General features: G+C 42.6%; 1 protein-coding gene across 4 annotated transcripts in view; it reads right to left on the bottom strand.

The window, feature by feature from the left end:
• Positions 1 to 14,050, bottom strand: part of STX18 (syntaxin 18) — a 118,075-nt gene that overhangs the window by 12,757 nt on the left and 91,268 nt on the right. For all 4 annotated transcript variants that reach the window (XM_032254184.1, XM_032254181.1, XM_032254182.1 and 1 more), the window contains 2 exons: positions 6,096 to 6,211; positions 2,156 to 2,244 (listed from right to left, as the gene is read on the bottom strand). In XM_032254184.1, coding sequence (XP_032110075.1) covers positions 2,156 to 2,244; positions 6,096 to 6,211 — 205 coding nt within the window. The remainder of the gene's footprint in view (positions 1 to 2,155; positions 2,245 to 6,095; positions 6,212 to 14,050) is intronic.

Below are 14,050 nucleotides of genomic sequence, written 5' to 3'. Positions count from 1 at the left end.
TAGGCTGTGCTGCTCTTGGCTTTTTTGTTCATGCCATTTTTAGGAAAGAGATTTGGTTTCAGTCTTATTTCAGGCATGGAGAGGAAACAGGAAGTCCAGAGAGCAAGAGGATGCCGAGCCAGTCCTCTGCCCTTGGCAGCCAATGCTCACAGGGCAATGGCATGTGGACCTGGCCGTCCCTGGAGGTCCCCAGCCTGCACAACTATGCTTACAGTGATACTTCGGGGGGCTGGCGTGGCTGTTCTGACTCCTTTGCCTGGCTGGCCTATGCCAGTGTGCCACTGTTCCTGTGCAGCAACGCTCGCCTAGACCACCAGCATCAAGTGGGAAAAGAAGTGCAGAGTTGGAGCCAGAGCTTGGCTCTGCCGCTCTACTGGTTCTGTGACATTGGGTGGGGCTTGAGAGTTTTTGTGCCTCATTTCCTTCAACTGTGTAACAGTGACAATTCCTACTTGACTGGATTGTCATGAGGATTCAACAGGACAATATATGTAAAAGGCTTGGCATATAGAAGGCATTCATAAATATTCATAATACTGGTAATAACCAAACACTAGAACATTCTAGTAGTTATTACTGATGATCCTGTTTTACTATTGAAAACACTGTTCTGGGCTCTAGGAATATAGTGAGGAAAACAGACTAAGACTCTGCTCTCACAGAGCCTGTGCTCTAGTGGGGATATGCTGGGAATCAAGCGGGGTCACGGCACACAGTATCTGGGAGCTGCTGCAGGTCGGGGGGCCGGGCCTCTCTGGGGAAAAAACACCTGAGACCTGTAAGACATGCCAGGAGTGGACAGAGAATGCTTGAAATTTCAGGTGGCATAACCAGCAACACAAATGCCTCAGTCTGAGAGGCTCAAGTCCGGGGAAAAGACTGGACCCCATTCTTCCTTGACAGAGCTATGTCTTCACATGCCACTTCTTTTCTTCTTGAGGGCTGGATATCTAGCTCTTCTATGATTAACTAGGGGACTCTGAGCAAGACCCTTTACTGCCTTTTGCCAATGTTAAAATGAGATGCTAGGCTGGGTCCAGTGGCTCATGCCTGTAATCCCAGCACTTTGGGAGGCTGAGGTGGGTGGATCACAAAGTCAGGAAATTGAGACCATCCTGGCCAACATGGTGAAATCCCGTCTCTAAAAATACAAAAATTAGCTGGACATGGTGGTGCGTGCCTATAATCCCAGCTACTCAGGAGGCTGAGGCAGGAGAATCATTTGAACTCGGGAAGTGGAGGTTGTAGTAAGGCAAGATTGTGCCACTGTACTCCAGCCTGGCAACAGAGCAAGACTCTGTCTCAAAAAAAACAAAAAACAAAAAACAACAACAAAAAAAAGAGATGCTAATGTTCTACCACTTCTTGGTGCAATTACTAAGAGTATCATGGACAAAAAGAGTATCAGAAAGTTCTTTCCACTGCAAACTGCTGCACACTTAAGATGCTGTCGCTTGCCAGGCAGAGCCACTGGAAGCAGGCTGTGTAGTAGACATATTCCCATGCCTTAGGCAGAGGACAGCGTCACATGCTAGCAGCTTTCGACGACATCTGCTCCCATACACAGGTAGCATATTCCATTTGGCTTCTGTCACACCAGTGTCCAGATGAGCTGCACACAGACACTGCTGCACATGAGCTGGCAGGGGTTTGCCAGACCTATCAGTTTCCTTTTGAAACCCAACCAGAGATGACAGACTGCAGCAGTTGGAAACTAGAGGACAGGTAACTAAAAGGAGGTCATATTAGTAGCTAAGGTGTCACTCTTTTCACTTTTCCGTCATTACCTATACTTTTTTCACATTATCATAGCACTAGCAATTCAAACAATTAAAAAACATTATAGTGGCATTTATAAAAGACCGATTTATAATCGTCTGGAAGATGATTTTACTGTTGTTGAAAAGATATCTATTACTAGTAAAATTCTTCCAAGGCAAAATTTCTTCTTTATGCTACAGCAAATTTAAAGCATATGAAAAGTACACTAAGAATTAGGAAATCAAATGGGAAAATGCACATAAAATATACTTCTATAATTTTTAAAACTCAGAATAAAAATCAGGGCAAGGGCAATGAGGATGAGCTTCTCCTCAATGAAAGTGTCATATGAAAACCAGTTAAAAAGAAATGATTAGGCAGAGAATAGCATTACCATTTGTATTTCTTCCGGGGATAACTCATCTTCACCTTTGCCATCTCCCCAGGTTCCCAGTTCAGGTTGCGCTTCAGCCAAAATCTTTTCTGTTAAAAAAAATTAAAAATAGAAGACCAAGTATTCATTTTAGAAGAGGTTGGCTTAGGATGTAGTCGTAACACAAACATGAGATAGAACAGAATCTTACAGCTTTGTCCATACATTTCATGATCTTTGGGCTAATATTCAGGCACTGCAGAAATGATTCTTTCATATTCAGGCTTTCCATTGTCTTTGGGTAGGCACGTGCATGTGTGTGTGATGGGGAGGGGGACCTATACACAGTTTCAATATCGCACTGATGTCAGCAATGGCTGCAAACTAAATGGACATTCTTTAAAATAAGTCTTAAAGTGTTTTACTTCAAGACACATACAACCCTGTCTCTACTTTTAAAGACTGTAAGACATACTTTTATTGTAAAAAAAAATATGCATATGTACATATATACACATACATGTTTACACACACACATAGAGGAAGTAATATACCATTCCCCAATCCTATTCCTCTCCCAGAAGTTACTGCTTTGATGTAGTTTCATAGACTTTATCTAAGCATATTCACATACAAAGATATGTGAGTCCCTGCCTACCCATATAACTCAAGTAACACAGTTTTGTGTGTATGGTTGCTTGCTTTTCACAAAGATATCAATGGTAACATATTGTTCTAAAACTTGCTTTGTATGTTTTATCAATACATCTTGGAGATCATTCTAAGTCAGTCCGTGTAACTCTACCTTGTTCTTTTAAACTGCTGTGTGATATTCCATCGGGAGGATACACTAGTCTTTATCTAACCATAACTCCACTGGCAGACCTCAGTGGTTTCAGACTGTTCACTGGTGTGATGGTGCTGTGTCCCAGTCTGTGCTTTGTGCACATGCTGGAGTGACTCTCTAGGACAGATACCTGGGCATGGAACTGCTGAATGGGAGAGTAGGAACATTTTAACCTGGAGATTTTTTTCTATTATAATCAAGGAAACGTGATGCATCCTCCATGAAGCATGTCAATACCACAGGCCCATAGAAAGGACTGCTGCCACCCAGGATAATGGCAAGAGGTCTGTGCAGTTCATAAACGGGTGGGGCTGAGGGCAGAGGAGAGAGGGATGGCAGGGATCGATCCTTGGGGGAGACTGTAATAAAATCACTTTGTGTCTGTGTGTCTCAGTGGTGTCTCTGGGCTTATCAGTGAGCTGCCAAGTACTCAAAGGCAAATACTGTTCTTTTTCCTTTTTTCCTCAATCTCAGTAAACTTCCTGTAGTTGATCTCAGCCCCATGAGATGGGGACAAGTCCAGATCTTTGAATAGGGGAAGAGAACATAATGATAGCAACAAAGTAGAGAAAGCTGACTCGGCAGGCCATGCCTGAAAGTTATGGTTATTTATTAGAAATATTTCTTTACAAAAAAGATCTCCATGTCATCCACAACCTAGTGCATGCAGGCTTTTAGAAAAATGGCTGTTTTTACCAGAAGTGTCATTATAGAAAAACATGTTTGTACAAGATTGGCTACAAGTATCTTTAGAAATGGATCTGGTATTTTCCTGAGATGACATTCTTTGGGTAGGAACATTTGTACCTTCATCTACCCCCACCCCCACCGTGTGAGCTATCTCCTACTTGTCCTCATTATGGTACCCATTTCAAACTTTGACTGTTGTTGATTTCCTTTTTAAGGATAAAAACACCAAAATTAGAAACACAGAAACCTTGCTCGTATCTGAACCAAGCATAAATTAACTCTGAGCTAGAATGGGAAAGATCTCTTAGCAGAACTCACACACTGCAACATGCTCATTTGTGGCCATCAGAAGCCTTCTTGACAGGGGGCCCTAAGGATCAGCCTGAAGCAAAGCATCCACCATGCTGGACCTCTGCCCAGACCACCAGTGCACCCTGGTGCTGGAGGCAAGTCCAGACTCCCTAGTCTGGCATTCAAGGCCCCACCCACCTTTCCAAGCTTACTCCCACCTCTCCTCCCGCTGGTGGGCTTCACTGATCCCCAGAGGTCTTCTTTACTAACTACATTCCACCCAATATGTGGGCCTTCTGGCCTCTGAGCATTTGCTCATGCTGCTGCCTTTGTCTAGAACTTTCTAAGCTTTCTTTTTTTTTTTTTCAGGTACAGACTCATTTCTCAGTGCCACCTCCTCTTGAAGTCTCCCTGGCCCTCTGCCTAAACTCTCTCCACTACCTCCACCCTCTCTTAAGGTACCACTTACTTTCTCCCAGGGGCTAGAGTCTTATCTTCCCCATCAGCTGTGAGCTCCCTGCGGGCAGGATCATATCCCTGAAACTTTTTGAGCTCCAATGTGACACGCAAAGGAAAATATTCAGTGGAGCTTTCCAGATTTTGGATTTTCAGATTAGAGATGCTCAACTGGTAAGTATAGTGCAAATATTCAAAAATTTGAAACAAATCCAAATCCAAAACACTTCTGGTCCCAAGCATTTCAGATAAGCGATACTCAACCAGTGGGCACAGTGGCTCATGCCTGTAATCCCAGCACTTTGGGAGGCAGAGGTGGGTGGATCACCTGAGGTACGGAGTTCAAGACCAGCCTAACCAATATAGTGAAACCCTGTCTTTACTAAAAATACAAAAATTAGCCGGATGTGGTGGTATACGCCTGTAGTCCCAGCTACTCGAGAGGCTGAGGCAGGAGAATCGCTTGAACCTGGGAGGTACAGAGATTATAGTGAGCCAAGATTGTGCCACTGCACTCCAGCCTGGGTGACAGAGCGAGACTCTATCTCAAAAAAAAGAGAGATACTCAACCTGTAATTTCTGTGACATGTCCAGGACTATCCCTACCATCTAGAAGACAAGAGTTAATGAGAACTGCTGGGCGTGGTGGCTCACACCTGTAATCCCAACACTTTGGGAGGCCAAGGCGGGTAGATCACCTGAGGTCAGGAGTTCGAGACCAGCCTGGCCAACATGATGAAACCCCGTCTCTACTAAAAATACAAAAATTAGCTGGGTGCCGTGGCATGTGCCTGTAATCCCAGCTACTTGGGAGGCTGAGGCAGGAGAATCACTAGAACCTGGGAAGTGGAGGTTGCAGTGAGCTGAGATCACGCCATTGCACTCCAGCCTGGACGACAAGAGCAAAACTCCATCTCAAAAAAAAAAAAAAAAAAAAGAGAGAGAACCGTCATGAGACTATGGAGAAGGATACTGGACTCCCAGGTCTCTCCTGGCTCCAGCACACCAACACCCTATGATTCACGAAAAGAAACATGCTCCACTCTGCCTCTGAGATACAGCAAACTATGCAGGCATCCCTACGTGGGGTTATCAGCCGGATACACAGATCGCAGGCATCCTATGACCACATTGTGTATGTCCCCCCACATTTTCAGACTCATGGAGACCCTGTATTTCTTCTGTATCTCCTGCGCAACAGGAACTGTTCTAAGCCACGGGCCTTCTGGTATCCCTGGTGACAGGCAGCACATCAGTCCCAGACTTGCATTTTGTCCCATTGGTTTGACTGGTTGCGGAAGGCTGCTGAGGTTGCACACTCTACCTGGAGGCAGGCCTGTCAGCTCAGAGCCGACGTACAGGGCATGGCTGCCAGGGAGGCAATGCTGCCTCTCCGGAGGCAAACAGCTCCCGGCCTCATCCCTCCAGCAGACCCTTTCTCCCAGACCCTGCCAGCTCCCAGGTGACTGGGTAAATGTACCCCACACCCCCTACCTCAGTGGGTCATGAAGATCAACTGTGACAGACACGAAGGTTGCCACCCCCTCCTTCCTTTGCTTTATGCAAATACAAACACTAAAACATGTCTGAGACCATGCTATTTTGTTCCTGTGCTGTCCTCTTGCCAACATGTCACAATGAAGAAATGCAAGGCAAGACTTTCATCTTTATTCATACCTGGATGTTCTTCAGTGGCAGGGTTTTCTTCAGAGTCTTTTGAAGGACTTGGTGAAACTTTCTCAGAAGATGTGGATTCCCTTGTCTTTGTATTTGGTTCTGGTTCCAGCTTAGATCTAAAAATAAATAATTAGCAGTCAGGTATTTTATTTCCAGAACAGGATTCCTTTTTGACAACAGAATGAGTCACAGGTGACCCTGCACTTTTGCTCCGTGTCCCTGTTCTGGGGAGCAGTCACTGCCTCTGGGCCCAGTGACAATCCAGACACACCTTCACTGGGGCACTTATCACTGGCACTGTTGCCTGAAGGGTAGAGACTGTGCCCCCACTCTGCATTCACAGCCACGGCACACTGACCGGCGTGCAGGGGAGGCATACACTAACACTGCACTCAACAACCCAGGAAGCTGAACTGATGCTCACCCAGAAGTTGACACAAATGCAAGAAGATTGCTGAATATGTTATTAATTATATTACACATATTATATATATATGCATATGTATACATACCCCCCACATATATATATCCACCCACATATACCCACACATACATATACCCACACATGTATACACACACATATATATGCCACATATATAACCCCACACAAATATTCCCCACATATAAACACACCCCATATATATATATACATACATGCATATGTCCCCCCACTATACACACACACCATATGTATACACATACTCATATATACCCACCCACTCACATATATAAACACACACACATATATAATATAAGCAAGCTGAATTTAGCCATATATAAAGACAATAATGTATCATGACCAAATGGGGTTTACCCCAGGAATACAAAGTTAGTTTAACATTTGAAAATCAATCAATGTAATAATACCCTCCCTTAACAAAAAAAAAAAAAAAAAAAAAAAAGCTTACATGACCATTGCATTAGATGCAGAAAAAGCATTTGAAAAAGTCAGGATCCCTTGATGATAAAAACTTTCAGCAAACTAGGAAAATAAGGTATGCAGTAAAGGGATGACTCAGCAGGTTTGTGGTGTTCAAATTCTGCACATTCCAGGGAATAAACTGGCCCTTCTTGGCTCCTGGGAGATAACTTCTAAGCTCTGTCTTTGTATACCTGGGGGCATTCCAGATAGTTTATGCTAACAGTGTGATTTACGACTGGGGGCCTTCGGCCACTCTATCAGTGCACGGCAGACACACTTGATGGCAATTTAAGAAATGAGGGCTGCCATGTGGAGGTTGCCTGGAGGGAGGCTGGCTGAGTAAAGGCGCTTTGTAACCTACATCTTTGTATAAGCGGCAGTGGTTCTCCTGTCCAGCCCACTGCCACTGGACTGCTCTATACATAAGTTCCCCCAAATAAATTCTGTTTTGTTCGTTGGCTCGGGGTCTCTTCTTCAGCCTCTTTGGAGCAAGTGCCATCCCTAACTGAAGTTAACAGGGGTCTGACATGACCATCCGTTTGGCCTCTGGAGGGGCTGGAGACTGAGTTAACTGTGACCTGCTGTGCTAGCACATCACATCTACATGACTGACCCCCAGTGAAAACCCTGAACACCAAGGCTCAGGTGAGCTCCCTGATTGACAATGCATGGTGACACACATATTGGGAGTCACATATTGGGAGAATTAAGTGCTGTCTATACTATTCCACCGGGAGAGGACAGCTAGAAGCTCCCACCTGGTCTCTCCTGGCCTTTGTCCTATATGCCTTTTACCTTTGGTGATTTTTATCTATATTCTTTCACATAATAGACTGTAACTGTGAGTATAATAGCTTTCCTAAGTTCTGTGAGTTCTTCTAGCAAATCCCTCAATAAGAAAGGAAATTTCCTTAACCTGATAAAGAACAGCTACAAAATACCTACAGCTGACATCATACTTAACGGTGAAAAGATTAAATCCTTGTCCCTTAATCAAGAGCAAGGAAAAGACGTCCATCCTAACCACTTCTATTCAACATGGTACCAGAGGTCCAGGCCCTAGCCAGTGCAATAAAACATGAAAGGAACAAGAAACAAAAGGCATAAAGATTAAAAAGCAAAGCTATTGTTATTCACATATGGTACGATTATGTATGTAGAAAATTACATAGAATTTACCAAAAAAAGCTACTAGAACTATGTGGGAATTAATCAAAGTTGTAGACAGAAGGTCAATATACAAAAATCAATTGTATTTCTATATACCAGCAATGAGAAATTGGAAAATAAAGTTGACAAAATGGTATCATTTACAATAGCGTTAAAAAAATCCAGGAATAAATCTAACAACAGACGAGCAAGATGTCTACACTGAAAATTACAAAATATTGCTGAGAGAAAGAAATTTAAAAATAAAGTAAAAGAAATAAATGCAAAGATTTATTCGTTGTATTTATTAAAAATTCAACCACCATGCCTGGCTGATTTTATCCTCTTTGAATTTTCTTCATCTGCAAAATGGAGGAAATACCACCTTTCTCGAAGAGTTCTTTCAAAGATTAGATCAGATCACCCATGAGAAGGTGCCTAGCATGAAGCCTGGCACACAGTAGGTGCTCCCCTGCTTTACCACTAACCTCCAGGCCTTAGTTTTCTTAACTGTGGATAGACGTTAAGATGTCCATTCTCCCAAATTGATCTATAGATTTAACATAATCCCTATAAACATCTCATCAGATTTTCTAAAGAAACTGAAAAGCTGTTTCTAAAATTTATATGGAAATATAAAAAAAATCTAAAATAGCAAAAACAATACTGAAAAATCAGAAATTTGAAGGATTTACAACTAGCTGATTCTAAGACTGACGATAAAACCACAGTAATCAAGACAGTGTGACAGTAGAGTAAAGACAATGAGACCAACGATGCTGGATAGACTCCAGAAACAGACATATACATGTTTGGTGAACTGACTTTTGATGATGCTGCCAGGTCAATTCAATGAGAAAAAGAAAGTGTTTTAAACAAACATTGGTAGAATACATAGATATTTATACAGAATAAAATAAACCTCAACCCCATCTCATTCTTTCAAAACACTGGTCTGAGACAGACGACAGACCACCCAGAATCATAAGGAAAACATAAAAGAATATCTTAGTGACATTGGGGTAGACAAAGTAAAAATTAATAAAATCCAACTTCCTCAAAATTAAACATTTCTGCTTACCAAGAGACACCACTAAGAAAATAAATAAACCCTAGAATAGGAAAAAATATTTGCAGCATGTATCTAAAGATGTGTATGCAGAATATATAAAGAACTCCTATGCAAATCAACAACAAAACAATCCTCCAATACAGAAATGAGTAAAAGACTTGAACAGATACTTCACAGAAGAAAATAAACGGTCAATCAACACATGAAAAGGTGATGAATATTATTAGTCAGTGAGGAAATGTAAACTAAACCCACAATGAAATAGCACTCCACATCCAGTAGAATGGCCAGAAAAAATGACCAACACCAAATCCTGCCATGTGGAAGAACTGCAAACTTTCATACATTGCTGGACAGTGTGTCAAACGGTACTATCACTTTGGAAAATTTAGGACAGTTTCTTACTAAGTCTAAGAAATATCTCTACTATGACAACCCACTTTTTTTTTTTTTTTTTTTTTTGAGGTGGAGTCTTGCTCTCTAGCCCAGGCTGGAGTGCAGTGGCATGATCTTGGCTCACTGCAACCTCCGCCTCCAGGGTCCCAGTTCAAGCAATTCTCCTACCTCAGCCTCCCAAGCAGCTGGGATTACAGGCACGAGCTACCATGCCCAGCTAATTTTTGTAGTTTTTAGTAGAGACAGGGTTTCACCATGTTGGCCAGTCTGGTCTTGAACTCACGACCTCGTGATCTGCCTGCCTCGGCCTCCCAAAGTGCTGGGATTACAGGCGTGAGCCACCATGTCCAGCCAACAACCCACTTTTAAGTTGTTTACCCAAAAGAAATGAAAAGATAGGTCGACAAAAAGGCCTATGAAAGGATGTTTACAGCAGCCTTATCCATTATAGCCGAAAAATGGGAACACCTAAATGTCTACCAACAGGGTAGATAAGCCAGTGGAGGCACTTTCCTACAATGAATGCAACACCATTCAGCAATGAAGAACGCACCAAGAGTACCTCTCAAAAAAAAAATGTGTTATGCAAAGGAAAAAAAGCCAGTTAAAAACATAACTTAAAAAAGAAATCTATTTAAAGATAACCTGAGAATTTACTGCATGTTTGAGACTAGGTACATACATATAATTATTAAATTTAGCATCTATTACTTTAATATTTTACCTCAATTATGAGTTTTGGGATGTAGGAATTGAGCAACCTGACATATTAGCAAACTGTCAAACTAGCTTGACAAGACATTCAACTGCCAAAATTTTCAGTTTTTTTCCAGTTACTAAATGACAAATAAAATTTCGTAGCCTGCTTTCCCACCTATAAAATGGGGCTCTGACTATCTTTCTTGTTAGAGTTCCTGGTTTATATGTAAGTGCTTATCCAGCACAGTCTACAGCACACAGTAAGAGCTCAAAAACTTAGCTATTACTACGATTACACTACTGCTGCTGCTGCTGCTATCACTGTGAAATAACAAAAGACAGAATGGTTTAATAAGACAATTTTTTTGTGAAGTCTTAAAGCAATATACATTTTTTTCCTCTGACAAGATGCAGACCAATTTAGGAACAGAAGAAAACTGCTGCAACAACCCATAAATAATTCAAATAATTCAGAGAAAAGAGTACACTGGTACAATCAGTACAAGAGACTCAGGGTCTTCAGTGCTGGCCCAGCTAGCTGCTGATCTGCTGGCTGGCACCATGGAGGGGAAGGACTGAAGGAGCCCTGGCAGCGTAGCAGGGAGTGGCCTGGGGTGGGTGGTGGGGGGCTTTCTCAGGAGACTGACCTGATGCCCTCCCAGACTTTCAGGTTACTCCAGAAATTCCACAAATCCCATGACAGTCTGGAGATGACAGTCCTTAAATCCCTGGTTGACTGACTACCTTGAAAAAGGCACATTTAGAAATGGAATTTGGAGACAACAAAGGGCTTAAATTCTAGAATGCTGCTTATTTTCAGTGTGACCTTGGATGTGTTTTATTTTATCCTCTTTTTTTTGGACAGAGTCTGACTCCATCACCCAGGTTGGAGCACAGTGGCACAATCTTGACTCACTGCAACCTCTATCTTCCGGGTTCAAACGATTCTTGTACCTCAGCCTCCCGAGTAGCTGGAATTACAGGTCTGTACCAACAGCCCCAGCTAATTTTTGTATTTTTAGTAGAGACAGGGTTTCGTCATGTTGACCAGGCTGGTCTCAAACTCCTGATCTCAAGTGATCCACCTGCCTCAGTCTCCCAAAGTGGTGGGATAATAGGTATGAGCCACTGTGCCCGACTTTTATCCTCTTTGTCTGAGTTTTCTTCATCTGCAAAATGGGGGAAAATACTACCTTTCTCAAAGAGTTCTTTCAAAGATTAGATGAGACTACCCATGAGAAGTTGCCTAGCATGAAGCCTGGCACACACTAGGTGCTCCCCTGGTTCACCACCTAACCTCCAGGCCTTAGTTTTCTTAACTGTAAAACGGCTTTCAGTATCTTTCATTCCACCCAACACCACAAGGTTCATTCTGGCTTTATTTCTTTCATTTTTCTGAGTGGGAAACCTGGCTTCCAATATCATTCCAATAATATCTACTACAAAAGTTGTTGCAAACACTAAAAATATAGTAGACCAAAAAAACGTAACTTACGAAAATCGTTTTTTTTTTTTTAAGATAAAGTCTCACTCTGTCTCCCAAGCTAAAGTGTAGTGTTGTGATCATAGCTCACTGCAGCCTTGAACTCTTGGACTCAAGCAATCCTCCCACGTCTGCCTCCTGACAAGCTGGGACTACAGGTGCAGGTCACCACACCTAGCTAATTTTTAAATTTTTTGTAGAGACAGGGTCTCACTATGTTGCCCAGTTTGATCTTAAACTTCTGGCCTCAAGCAATCCTCCCACTCCAGCCTCCCAAGTGCTGGGATTACAGGTGTGAGCCACTGTGCCTCACCACCATTCTATTTTACCAGTTATCTCCATAATGTCCTTTGTAACAATAGCATCACACACTGCACCTCACCAGCACTTCTCTTTGGTCTCCTTTGTTTGGAACAGTTCTTCAGTTTCTCCTCGAGTTTCATGGCCTCGCCACACAATGTGCCAGTGATTCTGAAAGAGATCTCTCAATTTGATGGTTGGATTCAAGTTATGCATTTTGAGCAGAAATCACAGAAGTGATGCTTTCTTCTCACTGCAGCCTATTAGACTGTGTGTGATTTCACTTTTGCCCATTTGACAAAGGTGGTGACTGCCAGGCTCCCTGACTGTCAAGTGATTCTCTTACCCTTTGTAATTAGTAAGTACCAGGGGGAGGAGTGCTTTGACACCATGTAAGTATCAATTTCAATCTTTCAATGCATTCACTTAGTTATTCGAATTTTGATGGACTCGTAATGTCCTATGCCACTGAACCGGTTATAATGGGCTACTGTCATTTACTTTTATGCTCAAGTTATCTCCAATTTGGCCAGTAGAAGCCGTTTCAAATTGATGGCTGTGTCCTTTAGACACGTCCTAACAATCTGAGTCCTTCCTTGCTTTCTGACACAACAAAATGTTCCAGGCTTATTTTATATGTTCCCTGCTCCAGTTTAAGAATCAGCCATTTCTCTAAGAGGCCTGGCTCTCTGAGGGTGAAATTGGTATTGAGAAGACAAGATCTGAGTGCTAACTATGCTTATGGCTATTACAGTGTCACTGTTCCCAGGCCTTCTCAGTGGCCAGAGCAAGAAAATATATGCATGCATTTTCATACATGTACATATCTACACATTTACAAGCATAGTTATTTCTGTATTGATCTTTGGAAACTGAAAACCCTGAATTCGTGCCAGTATCTTTCATTTCTACCCAAGACCACAGACAGGGCTTTTCCCCTTTCACTTCTCCTATAGTGAGAAACCTAGCTTTCCGTATCCTCCTTTGTTTATTTAGAGACGGCATCTGGCTCTGTTGCTCAGGTTGGAGTGCAGTGGCTCAATATCAGCTCACTGCAACCTGCGCCTCCCAAGTTCAAGTGATTCTGGTGCCTCAGCCTCCCAAGCAGCTGGTACTACAGGTCGTGCGTCACTACACCCAGCTAATTTTTGTTTCAGTGGAGACGGAGTTTTGCCATGTTGCCCAAGCTGGTCTTGAACTCCTGGCCTCAAGTGATCCACCTGCCTTGGCCTCCCACAGTCCTAGGATTACAGGTGTGAGCCACTGTGCCTGGCCTCCTCCTGTATTTATTATTCGATCTATTCTCTTAAATGTAACCAACCCCGTCTCCCATCCCTCTCCATTCCTCTCTAGCACAGATCAGTACCTCTCCTTGCTTAGGCTATGAATGCCCATGAAGACCTCCCTCTTCTCCTTGCTCGGGTCAGGCACCCTGCCCTGGAAAACTGCAGCTCCCACCATTGCAGACGCCCATCTTACCCCTGCCTCACTGCACGGCTTCAGGACTGACTTGAAGTCAAAGGGCTGAACTGACTTTTAAATAAAGAACTCCTTTAATGTCTGTCATCCTTTGTGTCCAGAGTATGCTAATGTACCAGTTTTCAATTTCAAATGAATAAAAGACTATAGTGCAGCAGACTTAGACAAAGTTGAGTGCTTTTCTTTCTTTAAGTGATAAAAACAGATTCTAATTATACACAGAATGTCTGCTGAAGTCCTCAGGGAAATTACAAATTAACTAGTTGAAGGCAGTTTGGGGGAAAGAATGCAATTTTTAAAAAGCCATCAGAAAAATCAGTTTATGCCCCACGACTTATTTAAATTGATTTCTCTAACTAAAGGCTGAACATTTCGGAAGTGCTATGAACACAATTTCTACCTGGCCAGCACCTGCTTCCAGGTCCCTTATTTGAAAAACCTCAGGATTCTAGTTT

Source organism: Sapajus apella, unplaced genomic scaffold (genome assembly GCF_009761245.1).
Source record: "Sapajus apella isolate SASKATOON/1434 unplaced genomic scaffold, GSC_monkey_1.0 scaffold85, whole genome shotgun sequence".
Taxonomy (NCBI): Eukaryota; Metazoa; Chordata; class Mammalia; order Primates; family Cebidae; genus Sapajus; species Sapajus apella.
The sequence above is the reverse complement of the archived record's forward strand: the minus strand, read 5'-3'. Positions and strand labels throughout refer to the sequence as shown.